The sequence below is a fragment of the Caretta caretta genome, chromosome 12 (assembly GCF_965140235.1).
Source record: "Caretta caretta isolate rCarCar2 chromosome 12, rCarCar1.hap1, whole genome shotgun sequence".
Taxonomy (NCBI): Eukaryota; Metazoa; Chordata; order Testudines; family Cheloniidae; genus Caretta; species Caretta caretta.
The window spans coordinates 13,799,631-13,815,748 of record NC_134217.1 but is presented as its reverse complement, the minus strand read 5'-3'; the positions used below and the strand labels follow the sequence as shown (position 1 = coordinate 13,815,748).

At 38.8% G+C, this 16,118-nt stretch overlaps 1 protein-coding gene and 1 long non-coding RNA gene across 6 annotated transcripts in view; one reads left to right on the top strand and one right to left on the bottom strand.

Annotated features, from left to right (window-relative positions):
* The window catches only part of FTO (FTO alpha-ketoglutarate dependent dioxygenase), a 332,351-nt gene that overhangs the window by 57,685 nt on the left and 258,548 nt on the right, over positions 1 to 16,118 (top strand). For 3 of the 4 annotated variants that reach the window (XM_048817020.2, XM_048817012.2, XM_048817017.2), the window contains exon 2: positions 9,562 to 9,639. The exons of the other annotated variant lie outside the window; for it this stretch is intronic. In XM_048817020.2, the coding sequence (XP_048672977.2) occupies positions 9,562 to 9,639 (78 nt within the window). The remainder of the gene's footprint in view (positions 1 to 9,561; positions 9,640 to 16,118) is intronic. 4 annotated transcript variants of the gene reach the window in all.
* The window catches only part of LOC125620832 (uncharacterized), a 47,396-nt gene continuing 37,456 nt past the window's right edge, over positions 6,179 to 16,118 (bottom strand). For both annotated transcript variants that reach the window (XR_007352329.2, XR_012664556.1), the window contains 2 exons: positions 11,140 to 11,314; positions 6,179 to 10,845 (listed from right to left, as the gene is read on the bottom strand). This is a non-coding gene — a long non-coding RNA (uncharacterized LOC125620832). The remainder of the gene's footprint in view (positions 10,846 to 11,139; positions 11,315 to 16,118) is intronic.

The window sequence follows — 16,118 nt, the reverse complement described above, 5'->3', positions numbered from 1 at the left end:
ATATATCTACTGTATGGATCATTCTTAAGACTAATTGTTTTGCATTGCTAAGACTTGCCAGATTTCTGTAAGCCATCTGTTGAGAGTAATCACAGCAGAAGCTGAAAACTTTTCAGCTAACACAATGTCCATAATTACTGGGTCCAATGTTGATCACATGTGAGTAAAGAGAGTGTATTAGCACAAAAGGATAGTTGGAGTGCATCTAACGTAAACATGGCCTTTGCAAAGATTTTGAATGTGTAGGCTATGTTCTATGCAGATCAGACCTTTATTTTATATTACATGAGTAAAAACAAACTTCTTAAACTAATAAGATCTTTTTATTGACAACTATAACTTTAAATCCAATTAAAATATAAAAACAAATATCAAAGGTCAAGATCTGAGAACTTTTATGCCAAGTTTGAGGTTGGATTGAATTTTACAAATGATATATCAAACTGTGAAACCAGAAGTAGTTTTATAACCTCATATATTATGTTTTGTGTATAATTAGTGGACATCATCTATAATGGACTCCATCTTCAACTTAAAGATTTCCAGCTTTGCATGTGTATGGTACTGTTAAGTCCTCCCTTCTCCCCTCTTTCCTTTCCCCCCAACTAGACTGTTAACTGCAAGTAATAAGAACAGTTGTAGGTAATGGGGGCAAATGACATATCAGTACAAAACATCTTGGGGTTTTAGGCCTTATGTTTCAGGTTTTTAAAATGTTATTTTTTTAAAATGTAAGACATTTTTGGGTCAAATTTGAGAAAGATCTTGTAAAGTAAGGGAGCCTTTCTAGGGAGGGCTTGGCAGTGTATTAAAAAGTTTTTAAGTACTGCCCATATAACTATCCTATCTTCATTTTATAAATCCATCCAACCTGACAACATTTGAGCAGTGAGACTTTTTAGGTAACATATTCTGGTTTTATATATAATCTGAGGGAACATTCATATTCAACTGCAGCTTTAAAAGGGACTAATGGCTCCTCCTGTGGGAAGCACCAAAGGTGAGTGTGGGAGAGACACGTTTGAAAACTCAGAGGAGTTTGCTTCATGGAGTTGGGGCCGTCTTCCTCTCCAGGGGAGAGGCGTTTGCATTCTCAGGGTGGGGACACGGACACAGCCTACATCCCTCACAATTTCCAAGGCCCTATGGGAAGACAAAGCACAAGGCTGACTAAGCAATGCCATCTCTGGGGATGGACTTTCCTTTCATGCTGATGACAGGCCCCCACCTCTCTCTGGTAGTACCTTCCATGGGATTTTTGCTTCTGTAGGTTCTCCTTCCCCCCATTCCCTCTCCTCAGTAACGCATCATTAAAGTCAATGAAACTTAAGGATGTACTTAAGTGTTTTGCTGAACTGGGGCCTAATTCATTCTTCTCTTCCCAGAGGAGTGTAAAACCTTGGGTTACCAACGTTCTGATTGATTGCAGAAAACTGAACGCCCCCTGCCCTACCCCTTCCCCAAGGCCCTGCACCCTGCTCACTTCTTCCCCATTCTCTCTGTCGCTTGCTCTCCCCTCCCTCGCTCACTTGCTCATTTTCACCAGGCTGGGGCAGAGGGTATGGGCTCTGGGGTGGGGCCAGGGATGAGTGGTTTGGGGTGTAGGAGGGGGCTCCGGGCTGGGGCAGAGGGGTTTGGAATATAGAAGGAAGCTCAGGGCTGGGGCAGGCAGTTGGTGCGCAGGAGGGGTTCCAGGGTGCAGGCTCCAGGTGACGCGTATTTGAGGTGGCACCTGGAAATGATGACATGTCAACTGGCGCCTAGGTGCAGGGATAGCCAGGAAGGCTCCACGTGCTGCCCTCGCCTGCAGGCACTACCCCCACAGCTCCCATTGGCCACAGTTCCCAGCCAGTGGGAGCTGTGGAGCCAGCGCTTGGGGCGGGGGCAGCACCTGGAGCCCCCGTGGCCGCCCCTGCACTTAGGAGCCGGACATGCTGGCCACTTCTGGAAGCCACATGGAGCCAGGGCAGGAAGGGAGCCTGCTGCGCCGCCAACCAGACTTTTAACAGCCGTGTCAGCAGTGCTGACCGGAGCCACCATGGTCCCTTTTTGACTGGGCATTCCAGTAGAAAACCAGATGACTGGCAACTCTAGTAAAACACACAGATAGCAGTTAATACAGCTGTGTCTCACTGCCCCTCTAACTGCTTCATTATGACCTCAGAATGCATGGAATTCACACCAAGGGATTTCTGTGGGCTCTCAAAATGGGGAACATGCCAACGGTGGTTGTGTTTTCCCATTTGCGCTTTCTGCTGCAGTCCAACACTTGCCTGTTCCCATGTGCCTAAGGAAAAGGGAGATTCAGGCAGTCAGGTGAGAAACTCTGTCTGGATTAAATTCTCATCTCTCTTATCTCTGTCTTTCCCTATTTTAAGGTCATGACATCTTGGGGGAATATGTTTAGGAGTATCTCATCTCTTCATTTAAAAAAATGAATAATCCAAATAAAATTTAGGCAGCAGTTAGATTATGGACTGAAGGTCATTATAACATGAGTTAGGTTGTGATTTAGAAAACTAAATTAATTTACAAGCATGGATGAATCTGAATATGCAGAATTGTTACTTTGCAATTAGTAGTATTTACTTTCTATCAGACAAGTCAAAACAAGCACATTTTCAATAGTTACAAATTTGAAAGAGTAAACTAAAAGGACTTAAAGTACACACGCCTCAATGACATTAAACATGAACTAATGACATTACAATCAAAACTCATTATAATAATCAGTACCTATGTCAAGAAACCTTCATAAGAAAATGGGACTTTGGTAACTTTCCAAGACTCTGTTGTTAGATAAATTAAACTAACTGGAATGCTTCTTTCAAAATATTTCTTAAATAAATGTTGGACTGAGCTGTCAGTTTGTGATTCTGCCCTTGGTAAGAGGCAGTGTATTTGTTTCGCTGCTTCTGGAGCAACCCAGGAGTGAGACTGTGACTTGGGGAGTCACAATATCACCTACATCCTATGCTCTGAGGAGGTGGTACATTGCAACAGATCTGTGCTTGTCGCAGCGTCTGCTCCCCAAAGCACTGCCATAGTTATACTGCTAGGAATGTTGGGGTATGGAGTCAAGACTCCATCCTCTCTTGCCACTTTCCACCCACCTGTGCAAAGGTGGGGACATAGAGGCTTTATTGAGCATCCATTCTCCCTGTGTGGAAGTGGCAACAATCTAGTCTTACACCCCCTCTTGCTGCCTTGTGTTGACATGCAGGATGGGCCATGGTCTGGCCCTTTATGCAATTTCAAAATACCTTTTAATCACCTGTACAGAAAATAAATAGCTTATGTTCATGGGTTGGTATCCATACACCACCATGTTTTACTCTAGAATTATTCATAGTTTAATTGTGTAGGAGGCTCCTATTCCCATACAGCATATATGAAAAAAACCATCAAAGATTTATGCAAGATTTTATGTGAAAATAACAGAGAACAGGATGATGAACGGTTAAGAATATGTGACAAGAGGATTAATATGGTACTTGGGTCACTTCATTATTTTTGTAACATCTGCCTAAATGCTTTTTTCTTCTGAGATGTGACAGATCTTTGCTTTATTCTGCATGCTTCCAATCATATGTTGAGAATAGGCAGGTGTGTGCTTGGACTGAAGGAAAGGGTTTGATGTGCAGATTTCAGAGTGCGGATTTTTTTTTTTTTTAAGTCCTGAGAATTCCCTTTTCTGAAGGATGAGCATAACTTTCTGTAGACAGCAGCTTCTGCTACAGTTCACCCAGGCAAACAGCCCTTTGCTCTCAGTAGAGGACCAAGAATAAGCTGCCTGCTTCATTGGTACTTGTTCAGTGGGTTCATTGTCACCTCCTCACCTGCAATATCTCAGTTTGCATAGTCAGTGTTTGCAGGAGCCTTCTGCTACTGTCAGTGATCCCAACCAGCCTGGGGTAAGTAAATCACCTTCCTTTATCTAGTCTTAAACTAGTGCACCTGAGAGAGGATGACAACTGCCAAGCAGACAGGCATCATTGGCTTTACTCACCTATGTACAGATAGGTGGATGTCTTTTCTTACTCCCTTTGCCCTTATTCCTTTGCAATTTTCTGAGCAGGATCAACAGGGACTTTTTTGTTGCATTCAATCAGTCTTCTGTCTCCTCCTTTACTTGCAGTGTTGGATGTATTGGTGTATTCTCCAGTTTAAGACCAATAGTGGCCCTTTACTCATCTCAGGCCTCCATTTCTCTCAAAGGTCACCTGCACATCAAAGAGAGAAAAATCCAAATGCTTTTCTGAATGATTCATATGATGAGAGTGACCTCTCAGTCCAGGGGTACGTTGCTCTGCAGATCCTGCTCAGAGAACAGTGAGGAGGGTATTGGTGGAAGGACAATCCACTTTCTCACTCATGCTTATATAGGGCTTATCTACACTTACTGGAGGATCGACGCTGTGGTGAAGACCCGCTAAATTGACCGCCGATTGCTCTCCCATAGACTACTGTACTCCACCGGATCGAGAAAAGTAAGGGGAGTTGGCGGGAGAGCGTTTCCAGTCAACATTGCATAGTGTAGACTCTGCGGTATTAACGTAACTCAAATTGCATAACTTAGATCGACTTTCATGCATAGAGTAGACAAGGCCTCAGCATCTTAGGCCTTGTCTACACTAAAGGGAAAAGATTTAAGCTATGCAATGAGTTACGTGAATAGTGTAACTCAAATCGACATAGCTTAGATCTACTTACCATGGGGTCCACATTATGTGACGTCAACGGGTCTTCACTAAATTTACCGCTGATGTATCGATCATCACAGCGTTGATCCTCCAGTAAGTGTAGACAAGCCCTTAGTTTGTTTAAACTTTATCTCCTATATTTTCAAAATGTTACATGGGATTTTGGCTGTGTGACTCATTTAAGGTCAAAGGTTGGTACATCGCTATAAATCAATAGTTCTTAACATTTAGAAGGAATAGTTATTTGTAGACTATGTTTTGGAAGTGTCTGGCTGACTTATTACATGTGTATGTGGTCTTGCTTCATGTCCAGAGAGATTACTTGGTTTAGTGAAGCTGATCTTTTTTCCTCTAGCAACATCCTGCATATGTGAGAAATGCATGGCAGGAGAATGCCCAGGGCTATCTTTAACTCACGCACCAGATTTTGGTAGGTTTTTTTGTAAACTGATCACTCTTTGGAGTTAGTTTGGGTCACTCAGTTTGGTCACATTAATCCTGTTTCAAGCAGTGCCCACCCATTTCTGTGGTTGTATATCTTCCTCTTGTAACTGTCAACAAATTTGATAGCTGTGATTTCTACAAGAGCATGGTAACAATTTAATGTCAATTATTTGTAATAGCCAAGTATTTCACTTCTGTTATTTAACTTATTCCAAAGTGGAGATATCTGTTGTACTCAGCACTTAGATGCAAAGATGATAGGCACCTTTAAAATTACATTTGAGAGTGACAGAAGAAAGAGCCTTAATGATGCGGCATGGTTCTTTTCTCCTAATTATTTGAGAACACCCTAATCCAAATTTACATTCTCCATTAAGAGGCAAATCTTGCTTGCCTTGATGTCATTGAGACTATTTGTGTGAGAAAAATATCATGTCTTCAATGAATGATACATACATCATATGGTACATTGCAAAATTTAACTTGTGCTTTTTTCATTTCTAAAGATACTTTATGGTTCAGAAATTCTTGTAACATCATATGTCTAAATATGATCTACAGTACATGTTCATACCAACATCTTGGTCTGTAACTTGGAGGTACTTTCAAATCTTCTGGCTTTCCTGTATGATGGTGTTTGCACAGGTGGGGAATTTTCATTTGAAAAACTAGGCGTGCTTAGTTTTCATAGCACATACACCGAATAGGGTCCTTATGTGTTGTGTCGTTTTACAAGTAAGAGAAAAGGAAATCTATTTGGAAATGGTATTGATGCCCTGCATGATGATACATCAGGCAGATACTTTTTGTACAGACATGCTGCCTGGCTGGAGAACGTCACTAAGTGTTCCCCCTTGAACTGCTTAATTGGTAAACAGTTAACCAGGCATATAATATTTCAGAATGTAAATTCAGGCAGTGCACTTTTGCTGCACCTTCATTACACTTCCTGATTGTGTAACAGACAGGCATTTCTCTGCATCAGTTACTGTTCCTGCTGTCAACAAATAAGACGTAGTTACGGAGATAGATTCCACATCTCATCATGTAATTTACTGTATCTTAGCAACAGCTACTGGTACATTAATTCCTTGTTAGTAAAGCGATATAGACATACAAAAATTGCATGGAGAAAGTTGCACAAAACCACGGTCCTCTATCATTGAAGCTAACAGAGAGCTCACTTAACTGAGGGTAGCACATTCCTTATACTCACTATGAGACAGTCACTAAGAACACTCACATGTGTGCATAATGCCAGTTTATTACAAATGTTAGAGTTGGGTTTAGAAAGCAGGTGTTCCTGGCTTCCAATCCTGTACTCAGCTCCACACCTAAATAATGTCGCTTAACAGTCACAGCAATCCGTGAAATGTATTTACACAGAGATCCACTCCTATTTCAGAAGACAGAGGAGCAGGCGTATGTAGATTTCCAGAGCAGTGCAAGTGTAGTAGCACTGATGATGATGCATCTAAGCAAGACATAATCCCCACATGTCAACAGACAGTCTCAGTATAAAAGCCAATTGGAAGAAACACGCAGAGATTTTATTTGAAACCAGATATCAATATTCTGTTTCTAAGGTCTTGTTAATTACAAAGAATTTTAAAATATAGGAATCAGATGTAGAAAAAAGGTCTCTTTAAGCTACTAAGTAATGGATAATGTTACATTTTTAAAAGATCTTTCCACCTTTTCTGCACCTCCTGAAGTTGCTGTAAATACACCACTTATGTAACAGTCCTTATACTTCATCTACAGCCAGCTGGTATAGCTGGGTCTTTGATTTTTCTCTTTTTTTTATATTTTGGAGGAATTTGTGAGTAGCTTGATGTATTTGACATCTATGAGACATCTTCTTGTATATGAGAAGAGCAGTGTGTTATGCCACCCAGCTGTGTGTATTTGTCTATACATCAAGCTGAGGAGCAGCACTTAGCCAGATCTGACAATCAAGTGTGAGCTAGTACTACCCACACTCAAGAGTACATTGTAATGTTGTGTGCTTTTGCCAAGAGCTTGGCATTTGACAAAAAAATTGTCAGATGTGTTTCTCCTCCTCTGTCTGCTAGCCTTGAGTTTTGATTTTTGTTTAGTTTAATATACTTTTATTGTATGTTTCAAAATCAGCAAAGGCAGCCTACTGTTTTCAATGTAATAAATAATGTTAACATAAAAGTCATACAATGTTTTTTGTAACATAAAAGAATGACTGTTTGGGAATATGCAGTACACTAACATGTCTGCCAACTTAATCTAAAGTTACATTCTGCTTGGTTTCACCAATGACTCATAGTCAGTTTATAAAGTGTCCCCAAAGAAAACTATAGACTGAGAGATCAGAGTACATTTCTAGTTTGTAAATGTCAATGCTGTTCTTGTCAGTCTAGTTAGGATCAGTGGATGTCAGTCAGTGAGTGGTGATATTATTCGTCTGTGCTACCTGCTCTTGGTTCAGACTGACTGACGGACCAATCTGATAACCATAATACTTCAGTGTTCCCCTCCACAAGTGAAGCATACATTTTATTTGCCTTATGCTATAACCTGAGGACAATAATAGTGAAAATTTGTATTTTGTCTTTTATACCCTAGCATTGCATTTGTGTTCTTAATAGTTTATCTTATTTTGTCTTTATTTTCATTATAAGATCAGAGATTGGTCTGTGTAATATTTTCATTCTTCTCGGATGCAAACACCAGGATGGGGAGGATCAGTTTAGGATAGCACATGGGACACATTAACCAGGAGCAATGGGATGTGATTATAAAAAGGGAAATTTAGTGACTATCAAGTAAATCTTCTTGACAAAGAAACCTTGTAGCCTGTGAAATATTCTAAGCAGGAAATAGTAAAAGCCAGATTAAGACTAGAGAAAGAACTGTAGGTGTGTAGGGAATAACCTTGCAGTGGCAGAGGTGAATTAGAAAGTATAACTACTAATTTTGATTTTTTTAAATTTGATTTGAGCTTGTTGATTTGTTTCGGTTTTAACATTGTTATAAAATGTATTATGTTTCTGATTTCACACACGTGAACATTTTTAATATGCAAAAAAAATTAAATATTTCTCATAGTTGTGTTTTATATGGTGGAAAATATTTAAAGAAGAAATATATTAAGGATTTGAAGCCACTTATATTCAAGTATTCAAATGCTACGGCTAACTTTTAGCCTCTTGTGGCATCTAACTGCTGTTTAGTATCATCATTTTTATTAATTATTTGTTAATGACCAGTGATATGCTCAGAACTGCACAAGAGAGACACAGATGAGATGCACTAGGATAGGCAAAGGAAATATTGACCAGGAATGTTGAGCAGAATCTTATACTTTCTCAATATTCTCCTCTTATATCAGGTTCAGGCAGAGATGGAATTTGATTGATGTGGCAGAATGTGCATGGGCCTGTCATGGTGTAAAAATTATTGCTTCAAAAACTCTATGGCTAATGCCAAACTCTCTCTCTCTCATGGTCTATGGTCTTAACTCCATAATAAACACACACAGTATCAGCTATCTATTTTATTAAGACACACATGCAGGAAAATTATGGATTATAGACCTGCTTTTCTTAATCGTTTTCTTAAAAGATAGGACTATTAAGTGGATTACAACCAAAACATTCTCATTTTACTCAGAAAGCTGTTAGTTCTGTCAAATTAATTGCCCCAGCCACTCAGAAAAAAACAAAGATAAAAGAAAAAACGTGAGATGGAAAAAGGAGGGGAAGCTCTTCTTTATAGTCAGGTGGTGGATGACTATTAGCTTCAGATTGGAGTTATTTCCTTGGGCAGGCATATTTCCTGGTCCACATTGAAGTCAGGTTGGAAGATTGGATTGGAGACAAGGTAAAGAGGACGAAGTTTCCTTTTCTTTTCTGGTTGGCGGGAATAAACAGACACTATATGAGACACATAGTCTAAAACAAAATTCAGGATTGTTTAGAGTAGGTTATTAAACCACAGCCTGGGGTACACTAGGCTTTACACCCACTACACCTAGAATTTGAAGGAGAAAACAAAGAAAAGCAAAGAAATAAACAAGATCCAGCATTTAAATCAGGCAAAGTTCTGCAGAATCTTGAAGGATGAGTGTACTTTTTCAGTGTGTAAGGGAGGTTCTCCTAAGGAAGAACTGAGGATACCAAAAAGTACTGTACTTAATCCTCTGAAATTACTAAACTGAAATTGGGGAAACTCAATTAAGTGGACAAACCTCAATTAAGATGAGGTTGCATCTACTTCTCCTTGTTTAAGATGTGTTTTCTTAAATTTTGGCTAGTGAAACAATACTAACTTTTTACATTTTTTTAAATTCCTAATGCAACTAGTTTATTATTTAACTGCTATTTGCTTCTTTGACTAATTTCATGTCATACTTTTTTTTAAAAAAAAAAAACAAAAACAGAAACAGAAGCTTCTTGAGGAACTTGGAGAGAGTTGGCTTCCATATCTGACACCTAGAGATGCCGAATTCCACCAACTGGTATTGTATCTTATTTTTAACCTTATTTGTAGTAAACTTGATTGAGCATTCTTATCAAATAGCAAACCAGTCTTTATTTATTGGTGCACTATTAGAGCTGACAAGACTAAAATGTCACTTCTTCTAATTCCTTTCTGAGGACTAGCATAGGTGAGGTCCTGGTGTATGTAGCGTTTGCAGAGCTGCACTCAGTGGAGAGTGAAATCCTTCAGCACTCAGGACAGAGCAGAATCAGGAACCTTGGTGTGAACTCCTTCTGAAGCCAATGGGAGTTTTGCCATTGACTTCAACAGGACTAAGATTTTACCTTTTGATCTTTAGTTCACACCTGTAAATGGTAGCTCTAAAAGTCTCCTTTTTAATCTTTGTTTAAAGTAAAAGCTCACATAACATATAAAGAACTTTCTATTTTTGTGTTTTCTTGCAATTTGTGGTCAAGTGAATTGTATGACATTGATTTGCAATATCTCATGCTTGACTGGAGTAAAAAGAGCACAGGGAGTCACTGTTCTATCAGAGGTCTTCATGATTTAAACCATCTAGAGAACATGTGTTATAGACTGGATTTGGCAAAGATGAAGAGTCTTTAAAAGTGAGATTTAGAGTATGTTTATGCTTATAATTCTAGTCACAAACAATACACAATGGTTAAGACCTGGCATAGGACCTGAACTACAAAAGCCAGAATGCATGCCTCAAATGAAATTTAAGGAAAGCTAAAACAGGCCCAATAGTCACATAACTAAACCAAACTAGTATACAGAGGCATAGCATTAAAGAACTAGAAGAATACTGCTACATGCATCTTGGACCTTTCTCAGGTCAAACTGAAAACATGTGGAAAGAATTTTAAGTTCAGTAAAACGAGGTTGGAACACATTCAGTAAGATGAAAGACATAAAAAGGAATCGATTACTTATCCTGAACAACTAAAGCAAGAGTTCCTACATTACAGCCGTGTCAACTTTCTTGTATTGACATGTGGCTCAAAGATGCATATAGTAGCAAAAAAACAGCTTTGGTCTTGTGCAGCGGGAAGGAAGGGTATTTTTTTGCAGGAGCTCATGGACAAGAAGAATTTTAAGATGGCAGCTTTCCACATTGCAGAGAAGAAGGGTGATCTGGGTTCAACTCCTGGCTCAGTTTTACAGACTTCCTGTGTGATCTTGGGCAAGTCACTTGATCTTTCTGTGCCTTACTCTCCATCTGTAAAAAAGGGATGATTAATATTTCCTTTCTGCTCTCCTTTGTTTTTCTCATCTGTTTTGAGGCCTTTGGGGCTTTTGCTGTCTTTTTACATATTTGTACAGTGCCTAGCACAATGGGACAGAGATTCTATTGGAGCCTCTACTGTAATAGAAATAATAAATAGTAGTAAAACACATGGTGGACAAACTTGCTACCAACAAAAAAAGCACTATCATGGAGCGCTTTTCTTGTCAGCGTCCTTCTCCCAAATCAAATGAAAACAGCAAACAGACTTCCTTTCCAGGGTCTCACCAATGTTCAGTAAAAGTTCTTGCTCCTTTTAGTTCTTGTCCGACCCAATCACCATTTTCTCCTTCCTTGATCCTGTTACATCTCCTACCATCTGTTTCCATTTCCTTTGTATACCAGCGTCTGGGCCTGATAGCTTGAGCCTAGCTGTGTCTCCTCCACACTTCCTAGCCCATCCCTGCAGAGGTGACAGGGAAAGACATGGTTGAGCGGAGGCTGCCAAGTGGAGTCTCTCAGCATCCATACAGGTAGAAGGGCTTTGGGAAGAAGATAAGCAATCAAATTAGACCAAATTAAAGTAATTAGTGATATTGAAAAGATCAAGGATCTTACATAAAGCCTATTGAAGTCAACTGAAAGTCTCCCATTGACATCTGTGGGCGTTGGATCCAGAACCAAATGGATAGAACTGATTGCCAGAAGGTGAGAGATAACAACTGAAATTTTATAGCCTTGAAAGGATTATATTGAGTAAGTTTGCAAGGTATGTACATAAAATATGCCTCCTGTTTAGTTTATGTGCAGGCATGTGCATTTGCACATATATGTGGTATTGATAAACATCAAACACCTTTCATTTAATAACCATGATAGGAAATCTTTTAAAATCTTTCTTACTTACTTAAATAGCCGCTGTGGATGTCACAAAGTTCCACTCTTACCACTAATATTATTTCCGTAGTACCTACATGTACTTAAAATTGGAAAAAAGGGAGAGACTATAGAAAACAAAATAACAAAATAAAACAAAATGCATAATGATGTACTGTAGATTAGTCTGTATGGCTTTCCTTGTTTTGTCTTATTTAAGAATCCCCCACTTGTGAGCAATGTAGTTTGAACAAAATGATGTTGGGAGGGTTAGGCAGAATATCATTCAAAAGCTGCTACATGCCTACAGGCATGAAGATATACTCTGAGCACAGTCCTGAAGTCCCTACTTAAAAAGTACTTCCATTGCACTCCCTTTTCAATGGGCATTTTTTCCGATCAGGGATTTTAGAATGGAACCACAAACTGCACCCAGAACAATGTCCCTTTTAGAAATCAAATAGTGAATAGCATCTGAGAAAAACACTAGAAAAAAATCATAGTAATAAATCCCAAATGTCTTCAATGAAACATAACATGTCATGATGTGAAATATAAGTGCCAACTTGCTTATCGGGGGACCTCTTCACTGGTTTGCAGCTTTATTCAGGTGCTTGAGTGGTGGGGTTATCCTGTGTCTTGAAAACAAATTATGTGTTAGACACCACAACATGGCTGATTTTTAAATTCTGCTTATGTAATACACATATGAAAAATTAAGCACAGAATGTTCATGTTCATTCTTGAAGTTATCAGTGACATAACTACTTCTAGCAGTGTCAATACGAACTGACCTTTAACACCTGCTGTCAGAGTTACAGCAAACAGGACGTGATTCTTTTGAACCAACATGGTGGCGTTCAATATTAATTCAGTGTTTACCCTGTTTTCTGATGCTTTAATGCTTTCCTTGTGCAGGACATAGAATGATGGCTGGTTGGAGATTTAAAGAATACCAAACAATATTTTGAGATGATATATTTAAAATGTGTTTCCACTCCCTGTTTTCTTCTGAGATACCACTGTATGCTTCTTAGGGTAGAACTCTAAAGACACAATGTAAGAAATATTGATAAAATAGTTCTTAAGCATGTAATTTTAGTGCACAAACCAAAGGTAACATGCTTCTGATTTGGCTGACGTTGAAATGTGGAACACATTACCTCCATGTCCTAAAAGGAGAGTGAAATATTGTTGCATTTGAGTAAGCTGTGCATCTTCATCTCAGATGTGTATTTTCAGACTTCTAATTTCTTTGTAGCATCTTGTTTGATTCTGTCCTCTTTCTTTCTTTGCTTGAAACTTTACTTGTGCGATTCATGTAACAACTTCAGTAGATTAATGGTGTTTTTAAACTGTATTAAAATATACAGTGCCTTCCTAAATTTGTCATGATGATGCATATGATTTGGCTATTGATTAATATGAAAGTCTAATTTGGGCCTCTCATGTTAAAGTTGTGCAAAAAAATCTAGCAGTGATGCTACACAAGAACTACTAAAGCATTATATTTATTCCTTAAGTATTACTTTCTGCAGAGCCTTTTATACCTGTGCACAATGAGATCAGATTCTGTGGCAAGAACTAAATACTGCAACAAGCACCCCTAGATTCTGTAGTAGCATTAAATATTTTATCTCCATGAAATAGCCTTCATTCCCATCCTCATGTTCTCAAACACACACACACGAATATGGCTCAGAGTTGAAAATACTCATTGACATAAAATTCCTCAATAATTATTTTCAGTAATGATTATTATTAATGATGTTTTCACTGTATTCTTCAGGCAGCTCATGGGGCTCAGCATTCATGTGGCCTAGCTCAGAGTCTCCTTCCCCACATGTGCCAGGAAAGCGGAGAAATGGTCATCTTCTCAGCCCTTTGGGTCTTGGCTGCTGCTCTGTTCTCCAAGCAGCTGAGCTCAACTCCGCTTACTTCATCTCACCAGTCTGTACTTTTGGTCCTCCAGCTTTCTGGCTAGAAGCTGGATTTTAGCTCCAATACCTCAACTCCCTGTTGCCTGCTTCATTGAATGGTGCAAAGACCATGTTTTGTAATCCAACTAATTTATCTTTGTGGGAAAAGCTGGGGAGCAAGAAGCACTTACAGGCAGGTCCCAGCAGGACAGGTAGATTGAAAACAAAATGTTGATGACTGGGTGCAACAAACTGGAAAATTCCATACTTGGAGTCTTTGATAAAGACAGATTGTGCAACCTCAGAATCAGTGTCTCTGGAGCTCTGATTGAGATCAATGTGGCAGATGACATCTTTTAAAGGTGTTGTGCCAGGCTCTCTGCAGACTCAGGAAGACAGTGCTTCTCCATTTTACTCTCAGATCATATTTTAAAGGTTTTTGTTTGATTTTTTAATCAAAGATGGGTTTCCTAGAGCATAGTTCTGCAGCTGCAGGATAGTGGAATACCTGGGGCCCTGTTCATAGATTCTGGCCAACATTTTCAAACTTTAGTATCTAAAGTTAGACACTTAAGTGGCTTCATTGTCAGCGTTGCTGACCACCTGCAATTCCCACTGAAATCAGATTTTAAAAAATGCTTCCTTGGGAATTTTTGTGGATAATCTTGTGAAACCTTTAGCATACAATATATTTAATTAATTTTAACAATTACCACCCAATAGTGCCATAGTTTATTAATCAGTTAGATAGTATCTAATGCAACCCCATTGTTACTGCTAAAATGGTATTATTTGGATGCTTTCTATTTCAACACTTTAATAACACACGATTTTCAAAACCTAAGTGTAATAGCAAGTTACAAAACCAAGTTTAACCATTTAAACTTGGAGAGACAGAAGATGGAAATATAGTTAGGTAGAGAACAGATTCTGAGTTATACCTTTGATGGTTAGGTGATGGAAAAGTGGTTGTGATTGTTGTTGGTTCAGGCAGGAGACGGAGGCTTTTTTCTTGGCTGAGCAAGAACTCAGGCTAAAAAGAGGATGTAGTATCTTCTGAACCAAAGTTTCTAATAGTAAGCTAGACCCAATTGATTGATGGACTCTTCCCTTTCTTAGTGGCAGGGACCAGTGTTAAGTGTTAAGTGGCAGCCTCTGTCCAAGGGTAAATAGGATTAAATTATCAGAAGGAGAAACATCAAGGCCTGGAGGTAGGAAGTCTGTAACTAATCCAATTAAGACCATTATTTGGAGCAGAATATAAAGTAAATGCAAAGGGAAAGAGGGACACTGAACACACACAGTGTAAAGATGAACAACCACCAGCCCTTAAGTCATTCCTTAGTATTTAAAACTTTCAGTTTGTACATGCAAAGAATGCAGAATGTTGATCAAAGTCTCTACCAGATTTTCCCACTAGATGTGTTCACTTAAAAAGCCCTAGTTTGTAAACTGAATAACTTTGGAACAGGTCAGGATCATCAACAAAAATCCTGTTCACAAAACAAAAATCCCATGTTGCTTAAGTGCTTTCATTGTGATTGTTTTTAGACTTTTACCCAGAGTTCCAGGATAACAGTTCATTCTACAGGCCTTAAATACTTTACAGTCACTTCTCTTTAGGTAGGCAAGAGGCATCTCAGATCTATAATCTGTTTGCAGGGAAGTAGAATGGGAATCCCAGAGTGTTTCAAATAATACATTAAAATATTTGCACAAAATAAAAAACGTTGCTGTTGATGAATTTTACGGTATTATTTCCTCACTTTATTTATATGGGTGTCATAACCTTAATTTCTGAGAGGAATATTTTTTAATGTTTAACCCAGCCGTACTAGTACTGTATTTTTTGTGCATTCCCTGTTGCAACTAGCAGCCTTCCAGGTTAGGGTTCAGCAATGGTCTCAACTGCTGACATGTCTCACAGAGGGACTGCAAGGACTGGGCTTTTGTTTTGTTTTTTTTAGGAGAGTAAATATAAAGATAATGGTCTGACCCTTGCTCTATAATGGGGGTTCACAAACTTTTTTCACAGTGTGGCTCAAATCCTTAGATATGACTTGTGTTATGGTCCAGGTCCTATCCTATTTGCAATCATTTAACATCCAGTAATGACTGCAGCAATGTCAAGGTCCAGTTTTTTTCTCCCAGGGATTTGGAAAGGGATGAGCTGATATGGAGGGGATATTATTTTATTTTATCATGTCAGCTGTGCATATTTGTATATTTTTTTCTTGGAGTAGGACAAGCAGCCTATTACATGTTGTGAAAATTAAATTATACAAGGCTGCTTATAGCTTTGGATGGATCTCTCTTCATATTTTATAAATCTAAATAAAATAGTGTTCCTTTAAGAAGCAACCATGTACTCTCTCTTATTTGAGGCTCTAAGTGTTATGTAAGGGTGTATTTAAAATGTGATTAGATTATTAATAAAGAATGACATGCTGATTTGTGCCTCCTAGATTGATA